Consider the following 16,739-nt stretch of genomic DNA (forward strand, 5'->3'; position numbering starts at 1 on the left):
TATATATATTTATTAACATATCAAGATATATTAAACATTGAAGAAGATGAAAAAGAATGAGCATTGAAGCTGCAAGCATAAAATCAAGAATTGTTTTCATAAAAGTGTATTCTTAATAATCAATAATAGTTTTTAAAAAAAATCTATGTAATAATTATTAAATTTATTAATTTAATGTAAACCTATGTTGATCTATTTTTTTTTTTTTACTTGAATACATATGTTAAATATAAAAATATTCAATATTCCGATTATAGTAAATTATTTTCTTTTTTTTTTTCCTATTTGTATGCATTTCTATTTAAACTTTTTCTTTTTTTTTTTTTTCATTTCCACTTATGGATGAATTTTGGAGATGCATTTATATTGTTGTATTGTTAAAGAATATATAATATAAAATTTGTTTTGAAGAGTGTTATTTAAACTTAAGTTATTTATGTTGTATGATCGGTCATATAATTAACTTTTATAATAACTATTTATTTGTCTGTGTCTGTGACCTCCATCTTTTGACACCTGTTTGGTTAAGATTATTCATCATCCCCCTATCTTAGACATGTCTTCATGCTTCATTTTTTTCCCTATGGATGATATTTCTTAGTTATTTTCAACATCCAGGTTTCACATCCTCCTTTGAAAATTGGCCCTATTAAAATTTCAATTTTTTTAATCACTTGAATATCAGTTCATTTTCTGATTTCTGAAGACGTGATAAATTTTATAGATTATTTGATTAACACAGGAACTTCTATGTTTTGAAAGAAAACAATTGAACTGCTAGCAATCATATGAATATTCAACTATTATTGATAACCTTAAATATTATTAATGGCCCAAGCAGAGATTTTATGATCTTATTAAAATTTGGATTATAAATTTAATATATATGCAAGTTAATGGCCTTATACTCATTGGAAGCTTTTATTGTTTAGAATGACGTACACTTCAAGTGAGTATATATGTTTTTTTTTATTATAAATTTTTATGAACATTTATTTTTTATAGATTCATCCTTGGCTACTTCCCAAATTTCATTGAAGAAAAATGGTCCTACTCTTGATGCTCCATAATTACACATTTATGGTGAGTTTTAGAATATTATTGTGTTGTTTAATAAATTTTATATTTTTTAATATGAATCAGTCTTGTATGTATGTATATGTTGTCATTCAAGACAAGCAAAGTGACGACCATTTTATTAAACTACTAGCAGTCAAGAATGGTGAAGAACCTCTTAGAGCCTAGCTATTGGAACTAATCCAAACAATATGAGAGGAGGAAAGTATACTTCAGCCTGGAACGCAGGCCTAATGTGTCCTATCCTAATGAAGGGCTCCAGATGTGAGTGTGGCAGTTACAGAGGCATATCACTTCTTCTGGTGGCCTACAAGATAATGACCAATATCCTGCTAAATCAGATATCTCAATATTACGATAATACAATAGGTGACCAATAAGTAGGATCCAGGAGAGGAAAGTGCATGCTAGACCAGATCTTCATCCTAAAACAGATACTTGACAAATGATGGAAAGTATATTAGGATTTGCATGCCTTATTTGTTGATTTCAAAGCAGCCTACGATTCCGTTGACAGAAACTGTCTTTGGGAGATCATGACTCAGATGGGAATCCCTGAGAAGTTGATAAGACTGACAAAAACATGTACAAATGATCCTAAATGCAGAGTTCTGATACAAGGAGAATTGTCTGAAGCCTTTGAAGTCAGAACAGGTCTGAGATAAGGAGATGGACTCTCACCCATGCTGTTCAGCTTAGCCCTAGAAAAAATGATTTGAAGAATATCACGCGAAAATGGTAGGGTGCACATTGGAATGAAACATGAAGTCTTGGCGTACGTGGATGACATTGCGGTCCTAGGAAGTAACCAAGATAATGCTCATGATAGAAAATACTCCCAAAGACTCCAATAAGAGAAGCAGAGAAAATAGGCTTGCAAGTAAACGAAGATAAAACAAAGTATATGATTGAAAGCCGAAAAATCCACACTAATGACATGGTCTTTGTGGATGGCAAATCATTTCCGAAAGCAGACAATGTCAAATACCTCGGCTCCACAATAATATCAATAAATAATCAATGGATTGGGATAGACCAGCTTATAAAAAGCGTGAACAGAGCCTTTTTTTCTCTGTCCAGAATACTGAAATCCTGAAAAATCTGAAGCTAAGGGTGTAAAATGCCATGATAAAGCCAGCTCTGATATACGGCTGTGAGACCTGGGCTCTGACAGGTACCCTATAAAGCAGAATCGAGAGATTTGAATGGAAAATCCTTCATACAATTCCAGGAGAAATCTGAAATCAGAGCTTTGACACATAGAGGAGAAGAACTAACAGTGAACTGCTTGCAGACTGGTCAGTCAATATCTCATTGTATGGAGCTAATGAGGTTAAGATGAGGGTACATGTGGCTCGAAGCAATGCATCAAGACGCCTCTACATAACAATGAATGCCAGTGGGCAAGAGACCATGTGGGAGGCCAAAAATCAGATAAATAGACAGAATTGACATAGATGTGATAGAGTTGCATACAGCAAAATGTAAAGCAGTAGCCCAAGACAGGCAGGCATGGAGAAGGCTGGATTGCGCGGCTAAAGTTGTACAAGGTCTCTAGAGCCAACAAAAAAACCCCCCAAAAAACTCAAGAAACTCAATTCAACAGCTTATAACTTTAGGAACTTGGTTGCTAGTATTCGAGTCTGTTAGGTGCTTATGCATGATAATATTTTACTTCATAAAGCAACATGCATTTCTGTTTACCTGAGCACATCAGGTATCTGTAACCTTGAGTGGTCAGCAATAACTTTTGATCTTAATCTAATTGAGCATATGTGTAAAAAAATTAAAAAGAAAGTTTGGTTGTGAGTTTTTCTTCCTATTGCTCTTAAAATGCTGCAGATAGCTACATCATAGGAGTGGGAAAATACACACGCTGAATCATTCTCATCATGCTAACATCATTATGTAAAATTAAAGTGTTAGGCTTCTGAAATCCCCTCTCTTGATATGGCTATGATGTAAAGTATGCATATTCAAAATTAAATTCTCATTTATAGGTACAGTATTAGGATGAATGTATTCAAATCAATACTACTCTAAACAAGTTTCATTAGTATGTTCCCCCACTGGGATTGGCAATCATGGCTGCTGTACTTTAATATTACTTCACATTATACACTTATTTCTTTATTAATTCATTGTTTGGTTTCGTATTTTTGTTAAGTTTTGTATTTCATAAATAGGTTTATGTTGGACTGAATTGATAAATAATGTGAGTTTAAAATAATACTTTTTTTTTTTTTATATTGAGTAGAAAAAACTGATTGAAGTTTCTTGTAAAAAAATTATCTATTTTTTAAAACTATATTAATCTTTAACTTATATTATATTAGATTCTAAATTTTCTTTTTAGGTGATTTGGATGCACACCATTAAGAACTTTTAAAGTATGAACAATGATTCAATATCATTGTTAACATGAATCAAGTATCACTAAATTCCGAGTTATTTAGCATGTGGAACTTTTAATTCTATGAATTTATCCATAGAATTAATTCTATAATTCTAATAAATCATCCATCAATGGTAAATTATTATGAATTATCATGAATCATGAAATTTAATGTAGTTGAGAATGAATAATGATCTCTGGTCAAGAAAAAAGATAATAAATAAATATAAGTGCTACGAGTACCATAATCAATGATTGTAAATCTGTTCATTGTTTTGATGGTTGTAATATGCATTTAGGTTTATTATTATGAAGTATGGTTGCAATATGTTAATCTAAGCCTGTATAAAAAAACTATTCAGGTGGTCTAAACATTTTAAATATTAAACAACTTTGTACTTATTTTAAGAAATATATTGTGATTTGGTTTTATTTTTTTAATGATTTTTATGAATGGAAATTCCATTCATTGTGTTGAATACTAAAACAAACAATGTCAGTATGGTTGATATATCTATCATAATGGAATATAATTTTTATATAAAATAAAATTAAACTTTTATTGTATTTTTACCTTTATATTTGTTTATTTTAGGTTAGTATAATTAATACCTAGTTATTACAATATTTTGACAATGAATGATTGAATTCCTTTTCATATAATAGAATAATACATTTTATATAAAACTTGAAAATAAAATTTTTACTGCATTTTTTATTATTATATTTTTATCTGTGTACATATTTCTCTTTTAAGTTAAGATGTGTACTATGAATAAGGAAAGAAATCAGTTTCTGAAAATAACTGACTGAATTATTTATAGTATTGATTTGTTTTTTAATTATTGATTATTTTAATAGGTATGTGACATCACCTGTATTTTGATATGACAATGTCCACTGTATATTTGTATATATTTAAAAGCAATAAACAATTATTGTTGTATGTTTATTTATTCATTTTTTTTTTTAACCAGCTTTTATTGTCAATATTTATTTTTCTAATTCGTGGTATAGAAAATTTCGTTTATAGATAATTTGATTTCATAATTAGAGAATTTTCATATTCAATATTTTATAATTTTTATTTTTTTTTTCTCTGAAAAAGCTATCCTGATTCCTTGTGGTATTCTGAACTGCGTGAAATGGAACTGTACAAATTGGAGCTTCTTAAAAGAAATTAGATGAAGGGATATAGTATAAAACGTTTGTGAAAATTTTCTAATTTGAAACTGTTTTTTATTTTATAATAAGGCGTAAAATATAAACTAAATTCATATGGGTCAAAAAGGGTGGGAATTCAGGTTACCAACCGTTTTACTTACGTTGAAATTGTATTATATTGTGAGGAGTTATGAATTTATTCCGTGAATTCCGTGAACGTGGGACATCGGCGAAAAAAAATATCCTCTAAAAATCAAGCCTGAAAATTTATAATTTTTTATTCATATTTAAGGGTTTCAAAATACGCTAAAACCGAATCTGACTTAGTTTTTCCTAAACAAAAAATTGTTGGTATACTTTATTGGAAGCGACTTTTGCTTTTTGTAATTTTTTACACCCTTAAACTCATTTAATACGATAAAAAATGGTTATTATACAAACAATAACAACGGGTATAGAATCAATCAATTGGTATAGAATAACCATTAAATACTCTCAGAGCAAGCGGTATGCAATGGTATAAAAATATGTAAATTTTTTTTTCGGCTCCAAGGGTACATTGACAAGAACCCTCGGACACGTGTCTAATATTTTTGACCTAGTATCACCAAAAAAAGTTTCATTGAAATCAGTGATCCCAGAGGCGTAGCCTCCACATGGTAGATTGAAATATTTAAAACCCATAGACTTTAAAACATTCTTATATTTTAGGATTTTCTAGGAAATATGCTCCTTGAGGAAAAATTGGTGATGTGGAGGAAAACATTTCAAGCTCGTTTCAAGGCAGAATAGATGTGATTCTGTGATGATAAAGAGGAATACAAAACCAAAGCATCTCCAAAACTTGAATTTCTTTTAGATGTGGTCAATGATTGGAAATTTACAATGTATTAGAGGTGCTTAAAATAGATGAAATAATATAATAGAAATTAAATTGCCATTGCCTATTGGACCATTGTCATAGAGAAATAAATTGCAGCTGGATAAATTAAGTTTTATCAGATACTACGAAAATGTTGGTAACAGGTAAGAGAAATAACATAATGAAAAAAAAACTTGGAAAATGGCTACAGGATTTTGAATCGTTCAAACCTATATTTCGTTTAAAGAATGCTAGATGGTGTTATGTGAACTTATTCCATGCCAAATTTTACATTCTACTAGATAAGCGAACTTTAGTTTCACGGGGTCCTGGTCTCCTTCACTAGCTTTCGCCAATTGTCTCGGTCTTTTGCGGCTGTCATCCAAGGATTTTCAGAGCATCATTTGGCACACAAAATCTCTGTCAACTGTTGCTTCGATATCTGATTCAATTCTGGGGAGAAGGATTGAATGTTACTTCAACAATGCGGCCAGCCATGGTAGCTAATTCTTAATGATTTTCGGTATGTATAGCTGATAAAATTGACTTAGCAGAATAAGGTATTATATCTAAAAATAAGGAACGAAGAAATTAATCTTGAACACAGGAACCAGAGATTGATTTTATCTCATGGTGTAAATGTGATTTTTTTTTTTTATCCCCTAACTGTAATTCAGTTTACAATTTTTTAGCCTCCCGTGTCTGTGTCCTCTCAAATTCTGAGTGAAGACGGATTTTAAAATCAGATTATGGAGTAGGAGACAATTTCTTCTCCACGAAATCTGAAATTCATTCTGCTACATAGGTGTCAAGAGAACCAACTTTTATTTTATGAACTTCTTATTTAATTCCGCCGTCAATAAATTGATAAAATATTAGACAACACCAAATTTTGGATTTATTCCGAGGAAATGGGGGAATTCGAATTGCAACTTTATTCATCTCAACTTCACGCTTAGAATTTTCTTTAGCAAATAGATTGCCCCTTTCAGATTTTTCATTAGTTAATTGCTTGGCACTCTTGTCTTCACCAGAACTCTCGTGATATAACATATTAATTAAATGTTAACAAAAAAAAAAAAAAGGTTAACTCACAGTTAAGATGTGAAGTTCACGCCTGGTAATATTCCTCAGTTTGTGTTATCGGAATGACACCAAGGTTCGAATTGTCATTTATCTTGGTAAATAAATACAACTTTTAAGAACTTAAAGTACTTATTTACAACTAACGTACACCGAAATAAATGTAAGCTAAAAAACAGGTTCACCAAACAATTACCGTGGGAGAGTGACTATAACCTTGTCCCAACAACAGTTGTAATCTTAACGTTCTACCAACTGAACAATAATAAAAGTATCACCACTAAACAATTAAGGTAGACCTACAACTTCTGCCTTTATTATTTTTTGATTAAATCATCTGTTGGGCCGATAGCCAATCTTCGAGGACAACGTTCAATGACCATAATTTTTTATTTGAAAATACGCGTCACAAATACAAACAAAAATACACCTTTCATGGTTTTGATTAAATTAATATAAAATTAATTTATGGATAAAACTCAAAATTAAAACTTTTAAAGAAATATCATGAAAAATTAAAATTTATTTATTTATTTTACAAATGTTTGTGCTCTTTAATAACTGGGTTCATTTTTCCCTGCGCTGTTTATAAAAAATTTGAAAGTTACGAAAATTAATTAAATAATTTTGTTCACAACTATTTTTTTGTTTTGGTACAAATTTTAGTTTCTTTAAGAAATAACATTAATTTTGTTGTATAACAACATTAATGAAAGCATTGTTCACAATTCAAGCACATCGACAGATTAATTTAATTTGTTCACTTATGCTCAGTGATCTGACAGTAATTGTATTTTCTCTAATTGAAGCCTGTCATAATCGCTTTGTGGCTGATCTCAGTATCTCTGTTCCGAACATAGAACGTATTGCATCAGTTAGAGATGAAAGACATTTGTGATAAATGGTTCAAAAACTATCAATTAGTGGATAATAACTAAGAGCTTATGAATTAGATCTCTACTTGAGGCTTCGCGGGACTTATTTTTCGTTATTTTCGGCAATCTTTATGTCAAACTTCCATATCTTGTTCTGTCAATTGTCCGTTTGGTCAAATTTGGAATCTCTAAACTATGAAAAACATTTTTTGAAGAGTTAGGGGTATGAAATACCTCAGTAATTTTGTATCAAAAACTCGAAAATGCTAATTATTGATTCGATTCCCTGAAGAACATTAAGATATCTCATGATTTTTCAATGCGATACATGTCGAATTCGGTTTATTAGATTGGACGGCACTGCATTTGAAAAATGTACGAATATTACGATCATTGCTTAAACTGAAATGTGGTATCGGTTTTTCTATGTAGTTACTAACTGTAATTTAAGTTTGTCTGGTATTATCTTTTCATAATACAAGATCAAGATGTCTTGTGGACTTTTTCATTTCGTTGCGGTCCCACGAAACGAAAAACTTGAAAAAAAAGAGGTATAGTTCCACGAGCTCCGAACCAGAGGCCTCTCACGTTGAAGTATTTCCTCTAATCCCTCACGGAACCTCTTCTCAAGGAAAGGGATACGTTTATTATATATTTATTTCTTTTCCCTTCCTACTCTATTTGCCTAGTCAAGGTCATTACTGTGGAATCCAGAATGAATGCTGACTTACCTGTCTTAAGGTTATGTGCTCGTGTTTCAGTCTCTCTGTCGCATTTACGACGGTGCATAATCAATGTTTAATTTAGAGCATTGGACCATTCGAAACCTGTAAGAATCTGCTTGTCATAGATAAAATTATTTGCTTTTAGGGTTTCCTTGAAATGGTGTAATCCAATGTCCTGCCACTTGCAATTGGCCAATTCCTCAAACGCATTCTCACGTAGCGACTGCCGTAGAGCTCTCACACTCCGATGTCCCTGAACAACGCCCAATCTATCGGCACATTCAGCTATACCTATGCAATCTAAGAAAGAGGTTGGAAAAATAAAGGAAGATTTCAGTAACTATTTTTTTTATTAAAATTGATTAAAATGATCTTGTAAATAATGTATGTAGTCTAAAACAAACCAGAAAGTTAAAATATGAAATACAAAGAAGATATTTTGATGCTCTGTTGAAGTTTTGTATTTGAATTTGTAAACTTTCTTTGATTCATAGAGAACGAGTCATTTCCTTTACAGTATTTACTTGGCTCTAGACAACAGCCAGTAAGTTTCAACTTTTACTGCAAAAAGAAAACAACATTAATATTAAATTAACATTTTTATTAATTAAGACTGCTGGCTAGGGGTACAATAAATTATAATTTACAGTTGTTTGATGAATAAAGATAATTCACATAAAGGCAATGATTGCTTTCTATTAATGATGTTTTGATGAAAACACTTTATGTTTGCCTCATTGTTCTCCGCGGCCTAGTGTGAAAAAAAAGGATAATAAGAAAGAAAGCGTTGTTTAACATTGAAGCCAAGATTATAAATCTTGATAAGGTTTCCTGAACAATACAGGTCTGCAACTAAAAACACTACCTTTTTTAAGGAATTTTTTATTAAATTATTTATTTTAAAGAACACTGAATTCAAAAATGTTCTCCATTTCCTAACATTACGTAGTTCTTTCTTTCTTTTTTTTTTCATAACAATACAGTAAGTAATTAAGTAAAAATCACCAAAAAAAATATAATATAAATTATTATTAACATTGTCAAAGAATGAAATATTTTGATTTCCTGTACATTTTAACTTACTTAAATCAGAAAAAAAAAACTGACGAATATCCATCACGTCCAGTACTTTTTGAAACTGAAGTTTTATGTTTTATTTAGCGTACAAGGCTCAACAGGAATAGAACAAAGTTCACCATAACATTTATCTCTTTCATCGACTTGCACAATGATTCGATACCTGGCGTCCCATTTCTAAATAACTACAAGACCAGCCTGCTTAAATTACGCTTAACTGGCACGATATTTACTTAAATATGAATAAATAATATTAAAAGTGAATAATCAGAAGTAATCTTGTTCAAGCAATAAAATGGACTTTATCAGTGTTCCTTATAATTACAGGAGCGATCTGGGATCAGAGCCTTAAGTCATGGAGGAGGAGAACTAACTGTGAACTGCTTGCAGAGAGTAGTCAGTCAATATCTCATGATATGAAGGCAAGGAGGTTAAGCGGGACATGTGGCTTGAAGCATTCCTTCAGGAGGGACAACAATGAATGCTAGTTTAGTAGGCAAGAGACCATGTGGAAGGCCTAAAACCAGGTGGATGCGAAAGAGGAAAGCAGTAACCCAAGAAAGACAGACGTGGAGAAGGCTGATTGGCCCAGGATCGACAAGGTCTTCATTTATTTTTACGACAATATTTCATAATTGATTTATTATTATATCGCATTTGAAGTAAGTAAATCGACAACTGTCAGGGAATGAATAGCTGACGACAAAAAAAAAAGTTTAATTAAGATATTTCTTTTATTGACTAAACATGTTTATTACCTCTTAGCTCGTTACACACTGATACATATTAAGTAATTTTATAAATTGAGAATATTCTTACTAAGAAAACATTCACCATTATCTGAGGTGTATAGAGAACCGCTTCTGCAAACCTTATATGTAGAATTTAGTAAGTTTCTCGTACTTTGTGAAATCTTTATTTTCATTGGTAAGCTAGATGCCTCAAGTATAATGGCTGTTTTAACAGAGGTCCCGAAAATACAAAACTTAGGTACTTTGAGGCCTACAATCCCAGCAACTGCTGGGCCGGTATTTATTCCGATTCTGACCTTTAAGCTGATTCCTGAAAAAAAAAAAAAATCTGAATAATTGACTATCAGCTGAATTGTAAAATCCTATACACAGATTATTTACTATTAGAAAGGTTTTTAAAAATATCTTAGCTATTCTCCATTTAATAATTTAGTCCTCGTACGGTAAAAGAACTTCCGGACCCCCTACAAAAAAAAAAAAAAAAAATGAATAAATGCCTATGAACTGAATTCTAAGATCGTGTTAACAGAATATTTTATATTAAAAAAAATCCCCTTATAATATATATTTATGTGTATTATTAAGTATCTACTTAAATACTATTTTTTATCTTTTTCAATTTCAAATTTAATGTCATTTGTCAACTGTCAAAGTCACCCACTCCCTTACCCTATTGATGCATTTCAACCTCCTCAAACCATTATCCCTGCAAGTGAAATCGTTAGACGATTACACCACAAAACGGTTTACTTAATTCAACTCGAATTTACCAACTGTTAAAGGAGCAGTGGCATACAACTTGGGCAGACCTGTTATAAACTATTTTTTGATTTATTATTATTTTTCTTTTTTATTCATTTCTTCTTCTTTAATTCATTTATTTGAGCACAAATCAATTTTTTTTTTATTTATACTATAAATATTTTTTATTTTTGTTCGTTATTTTCTCTGGATTATTATTTTATTTATTAAAAATTAATCTTTATTATTTTTAATTATAATAGTTTATGGTTATAGCATTGAAAATAGTTAGAAGTGCCTATTGCACGATCAACTGTTAAAAAATAACTTAGAAACTGTTACATCTATGTGAGACCAACCAGGGCCGATAAAATATAACAAAAAACATTTCTTCATTCTGTAGGGTGGGTGTCCTTTTTTGTTCTTTATTTTTCTTTTTCTTGACCCAAATTTTATTAGTATTTCCCTTATATTCCGTTTTTTAGTGTGTACTATATTTCTCATTTATCTACTTTTTATTTGTTATTATATCCCTTTTCATTATATGTCTAATACTTTTCGTATTTCTTCTTTATGTGTACCTTTCACTGTATATCTTGTTTTATTTTTCTATAATTTATTTTGTACATTTTTATATAAATTTTCATATAATTTTTCATCAGACCGTAGTTTATTTTTATTTCATGTTATCTCTGTTAGTTAATTCTAGTTGTTCGCATCTTTTTTAGTCCTAATGAAGCCCTGCAAACCTTGGATTATCTTCTATTTAAATTAATTTATATGTTCCTTTTATTATAGATTATTTACTATTAGACAGTATTTGAAAACATCTTGGCTACTCCCCGTTTAATTATACAATTTTCATAAGTAAAAGGACTTCCTAAACCTTTCATGAATATCCCATAAAAAAAGAAAAAAAAAGGAGTTTTCAAGTCATACATAGGATTGAAAATGAATAGCAAAACTATTATGGTATGCAAAACAAAAATTCCTTTCAAAACCAATCAGTCTGTGAACAATTATTGTATATGGTTGACATTTTTATATTTTAGATGTAGGTTACCACTTAACATTTGGTACTTTGCTGTAGCTTAGCTTTAAACCTTATCGTGTATTGTTACTTGTCAGTGATGGTATAGGACACTGAAGAGGATTACAAAAGTACAGTAAAGAAGATACAAAAAAAAGAAAAGAATACATCGATATGGTGTTTAAAAATGTCTAAATCGATTTATCGGAAGTCAAACATGGATGTTATCAATACATTTTTCTATTGCTCATAAATAAATTTAAGAACTTATTAAAGTTGTTTTTTTTTTTCTTTTTTTAATATAAATTCTTTGAGAAGGGTTCTGCATTTTTGGACGAACAAAGAGATGGGAACATACTTTATTTTTCTTCGTTAAGTTTTACTTAAGTTCTTTGTTTGAATTACCTGTCTCAGGATTCTTAATAAATTTAATAGTTTCAAGCATGTCTAGAGCAACATTACAGACTTTATCCGCTGAAGGAACTCTCTTGCTGAAGGTATTAGAAACCACCATATATGCGTCACCTACTGTTTCTATCTGAAACAAAAAATCTAAATTAAATGTCTATATTGATTGAAATGAACTAAATTAAGTTTAATTACTAATCGAAAGTTTATGCCTGACTGTTCCTTGGTAAAATGAAACTTATAAAAAACATGCTAGTCCATGGTCTATCAAATAATTGAGAAGAGAGATTTTTTACATACCATTCATTCAAGTAAGGATTACTCTAAAACCATCTCTTTTTTATTTGTTTTTTAATTTCAAGAATGCTTAATATAGCATCATTAAAATAATTGGAAAAATATGTGACAATAAGGCGATTGGATTGGAAGTTGATTTGGGTGGTAAAGCTAATTATGAAACAGATTTAGTGCACAATAAATATGGAAGGAGATAAAAACAAACACTTTATTTCTCAGAAAGGGCTCATGCAAAAGATTTAATTTAACATCGGAAAACGCGTACCAAATCTTCTCTAGTCCAATGTATGGGGGAGTCAGTCCTCGATGCTATTAAAATACACAATACCAGAAGGAATATGAATTATTGAAATAAGAGCAGTAAATTTTAAATTAATATATTAAAAAGTCGTATTTTCTGCTGTCACCTTCTCAACTTAGATCAGCTGGTCCTCCACTTCCAAAATCTACTCTTGGTTTTCCTATCCAGGACACGATTCGACCTAGTTGGTCCACAACTTCTCAATGTCAGATCCCTTGATTTCTATACCGCCCGGTTCCATCAGGCTGCCTAACATCTGGGTGTTAACTCAGGGTCGTTCGTTAGACGTGCAACAAGCAACCCGAAAAGGTTCCGGGGAGATGTACTATTGTGAAAACCCTTGAGTTGGTAATAATTAGTTATCAATATTCTCAATAAATTTGTAGGACCTAGTAACGAGCGGATCCCTAAAATGTTAATTAACAATGAACGACAGGTAAACGTCCGAGAAGTAGACCGAAACGTAGATGGGAAGAATGAATTAAAATTAATTTAGTAGAACTGGGTTTGGAGGGCAGTGATGCATGATTAGAGAGAGCGATTGGTGGTATCGGCATCGAACCTTCGGGTTCTTAGGCCTTCATCATTATTAATATTCTCAATACATAGGATGCCCAATTTGTCAGGTTCCTGAGACCGCCGAGCACGTCTTACTTGCCTGTACCGCCTATGAAGCACTGAGAGCCAAGATGATGAGGGAAACAGGTCTCTATGTTCTGACTGAGAGCGATCTTCCTGAGCTGATGAAGAAAGAAAACTACCCGCACTACAAGACCTTCGTGCATGGGTAGAAGGAGACTGTGGGCCCTACTCACTTCTCCCTGGGTAGGAGAGAATAAGCTACACCAGCAAGGCCTCAGGAGGAGAGCAAGATTTATTTTGTAACAATAGCAAGCTGTGTACACAACTATGTAAATGTTTCACATATGCAGCAATGAGTTGTACCAACTGCTGCGAACACCCGTATTGCCTAATAGGCAGGGTAGGGTGATAAATAAATAATAATAACAATACATAGGAATTTTTAAGTGCCTGCTTAAAACAAATTACAGTTTTCTACTATAAATATAGCCTTCATTCGACATACATTGCTTCTATATTTAAATCTCACTAATAGGATCACTCTTTAAGGTGATTATCGTTGAAATTGACATTGTTGAGATCTCATTAATTTTTTGTTCAATTAGAAGTCTGTGTTTTTGTTTTACATCTGAATATATTTTTTATAACTACCACTTTGTGATTTTAAAATTATTTGTCATGAAAAAATAAAGTGAGGGTAAATATGTAAAAACGGCTAATCGATTGCTTTGTACGATTCATCTTTGGGCTTCCCAGGGACGCCTCTGTCACCCGATTTTATGAAGAATTGAAATGGCTTTACCCCTCTTTCCTTCGTAAATATTTTCTTGCTTCCTTCCTGTACCAAGTTATCCAATCCCGCCGTCCATCGTACATCTCTGATATCCTTCAATTTAAATCCTCAGTGCGTTCCTGCAATACCAGCTCACGGCCTTCAGACTTAATATGTAAACCACAGCCTTTGGTAGATCTTTCCTCTTCCCTATGGAATTCTATTCCCTCCTTCATTCGTAGTTTCAATACCCTTCTAACCTTCAAATCCCGTATCTTCGACCACCTTCTGTCCACCCAATTCCGAAAGAATAACAATTGAAAGTTTCAAACAAGGTTTATATATTTTCTGTACTTAATGTTTCAGTTTTTCGTTTATTCTTGTAAATATGTGTATTAGCAGAAATTGTACATTTCCGTTTATTATTTTTAGTTTAATTATGTTTGGTTTTCATAATTTTTTTTCTATTACTTATTATCAGAAGTGTTTGTCATCTTATGTTTTATGATTTTACTTTTTTTGTTCTATTTTTATTTTATATATTCTGTTAATTTTTATCTTTTTAAATTCATTATTTTATTAGATTATATGACGTTTTATAATTTCATTTTTATTTTCTATTTTACTCTAAGGCTTCAAAGCCTAATTTTGACGCCTGTGTATTATTCTAAAGGGATCAATCCCAGAATAAATAAAGATTATTATTATTATAACTATATATTTATCTCACAATAATATAAAATAAATAATATAAAGTTAATGAAAACAATTATATATTATGGCTTACTTTGCACACACCATGCTTTGCAGTCAATCTATCATACCCAGAATACATTGCATTTAATGTTGTTACTACTTCCATTGGTTTTAATGTAGAACACACGACTGTAAATTTTACAATATCTGACACCAGTATCGTCACGTTTTCGATCACCTGCAGCATAAATTGAAATTTCACTGATCCAGTTTAAATTTTCTACGGATCGAGGAAAATGAGAAATGATTTTTACATCATATATATTTGAAATGATTATTTCAATGTTTACCCCGGCATTACGGTAGATATGATATTATAAAGAAATAAATTTACTTTACAAGAATCTAAGTCAACTATCCCCTTTTTCAGACTTATAGCTGACATTTCCGGAACCAAATAATGGAGAATAGTTTGCGTCCTTTTCATTTCCTCTTCAAGTTTGACTAAAGACTTTTCCAATCTTCTTTGTTTTTCTTCTCCTTGTTCAAATGTCAACTTGTATTCCAATGTTTGCTGAGCTTCGGCTAACATGTAATCTCTAGAAATGAAAGTTGATTACTAATAATTGATATATGATATAAATAATGTGACGTGATACTTCTCTTTTCGAGATCGATTTGAAATACAAATCAAAGAAAAAATAAACATTACTTTAATGTTAACTTTTTAAGTGGAAACTACAAGTTTAGTCTGAGGTTTACATAGTATATTTAAAAAATATAATTATTCATTTATTCAAGCAGAATCTGTGTAAACGATGATCTCATATAAGCGATATAAACACGGAACCGCTTATTAATTAATCATTAAATATAGTTTATAAAAATATATAAATAAAATATAAAACATCACAAAAACTTGGTTCGATTCAGTGATTTCTCGGCCACCTCCAATTCTCTCTGATAAACACAATTCACTAAAGCTTAAAACATCCGGTACTAAAAACCAGAAAACATAGCTGTGACATTTTAAATTATCTTAATACTCATTTAAACTCACAACATATTCTAAAATTAAATGGTCATAATATACTGACCTACTGGAGTCATGTATTGCCAAGTCACTGATGTGTAAGCCCAAAGAAGTCAAGTTACTGAGAGTGGGGACTACAGGGACGCCCATGAAAATCACAGATTGCCATTTTCGTACAAAAAAAAGTTTACCTGCAATTATAAATGTAATTTATATGAAAAAAAGAAAAGAAATTGTTTAGCAATATAGAATCAAATAATGTTTTGTAGGAAGTAAAAAAATATTTCCCACCAATCTTCACCACTTGTTTGTCTTGAATGAAAAGATTAATGATTATTTATGGTTGATCATTTGATCTGATTTCTATACTGCCATAAAGAGGGTAGTTTCTCTTAGTCTGTTATATTAGCACATAATAAAATATTGGAAAACTATTATTAATGATTATTAGGAATATTAAAACATTCACTAAGTTTGAGTAAAATTTGAAAATCAAAATATAATATATATAGTTGAGGAGTCTACCAGAATAAGTGGGTTTGGTATACCAATTAGTGGATAGGGAGCCATCGGAATTACTGATAATAAGTAGGTCAAGAAAAGGGAGGGAATGGTCAATTTCACCTTCAACAGTAAACCGAAGACGAGGATGGTAGGAGTTAAAGGCTGATAGGATCTCGGGGATCTGTCAGGATTGAGGACCAGGAGGAGATCGTCCACGTACTATTTGATGAAAATTATGTCTTGTGAGAAGAGAGGTATTACAGAGTCGAGAAGGTCATTAAGAACAATATTAGAGATATCTCGGAGTTCCCCATCGCAAGTCCGTTAATTTGGTGGTAAAATTTATCTTGAAAAGTCAGGTAACC

The 16,739-nt window shown here is 31.1% G+C and overlaps 2 protein-coding genes across 7 annotated transcripts in view; one reads left to right on the forward strand and one right to left on the reverse strand.

The window, feature by feature from the left end:
* Spt20 overlaps nucleotides 1-4,424 on the forward strand; it is a 47,861-nt gene extending 43,437 nt beyond the window's left edge. For all 6 annotated transcript variants that reach the window (XM_014433338.2, XM_024361266.2, XM_024361267.2 and 3 more), the window contains 2 exons: nucleotides 1,006-1,083; nucleotides 3,434-4,424. In XM_014433338.2, the coding sequence (XP_014288824.1) occupies nucleotides 1,006-1,070 (65 nt within the window). In that variant the 3' untranslated portion in view covers nucleotides 1,071-1,083; nucleotides 3,434-4,424. The remainder of the gene's footprint in view (nucleotides 1-1,005; nucleotides 1,084-3,433) is intronic.
* Nucleotides 4,425-8,632: 4,208 nt separating this feature from the next.
* On the reverse strand, nucleotides 8,633-12,310 carry LOC136796904 (soluble guanylate cyclase 88E-like). Its single transcript, XM_067052002.1, has 3 exons — nucleotides 12,187-12,310; nucleotides 10,093-10,320; nucleotides 8,633-8,742 (listed from the first exon to the last, which is right to left on the reverse strand). The coding sequence occupies exons 1-3, from the start codon at nucleotides 12,293-12,295 to the stop codon at nucleotides 8,702-8,704; spliced, it is 378 nt and encodes a 125-aa protein (XP_066908103.1). The 5' UTR covers nucleotides 12,296-12,310; the 3' UTR covers nucleotides 8,633-8,701.
* Nucleotides 12,311-16,739: the final 4,429 nt, after the last annotated feature.

Source organism: Halyomorpha halys, unplaced genomic scaffold (assembly GCF_000696795.3).
Source record: "Halyomorpha halys isolate HHAL.00 unplaced genomic scaffold, Hhal_1.1 Scaffold1190.1, whole genome shotgun sequence".
Lineage (NCBI taxonomy): Eukaryota > Metazoa > Arthropoda > Insecta > Hemiptera > Pentatomidae > Halyomorpha > Halyomorpha halys.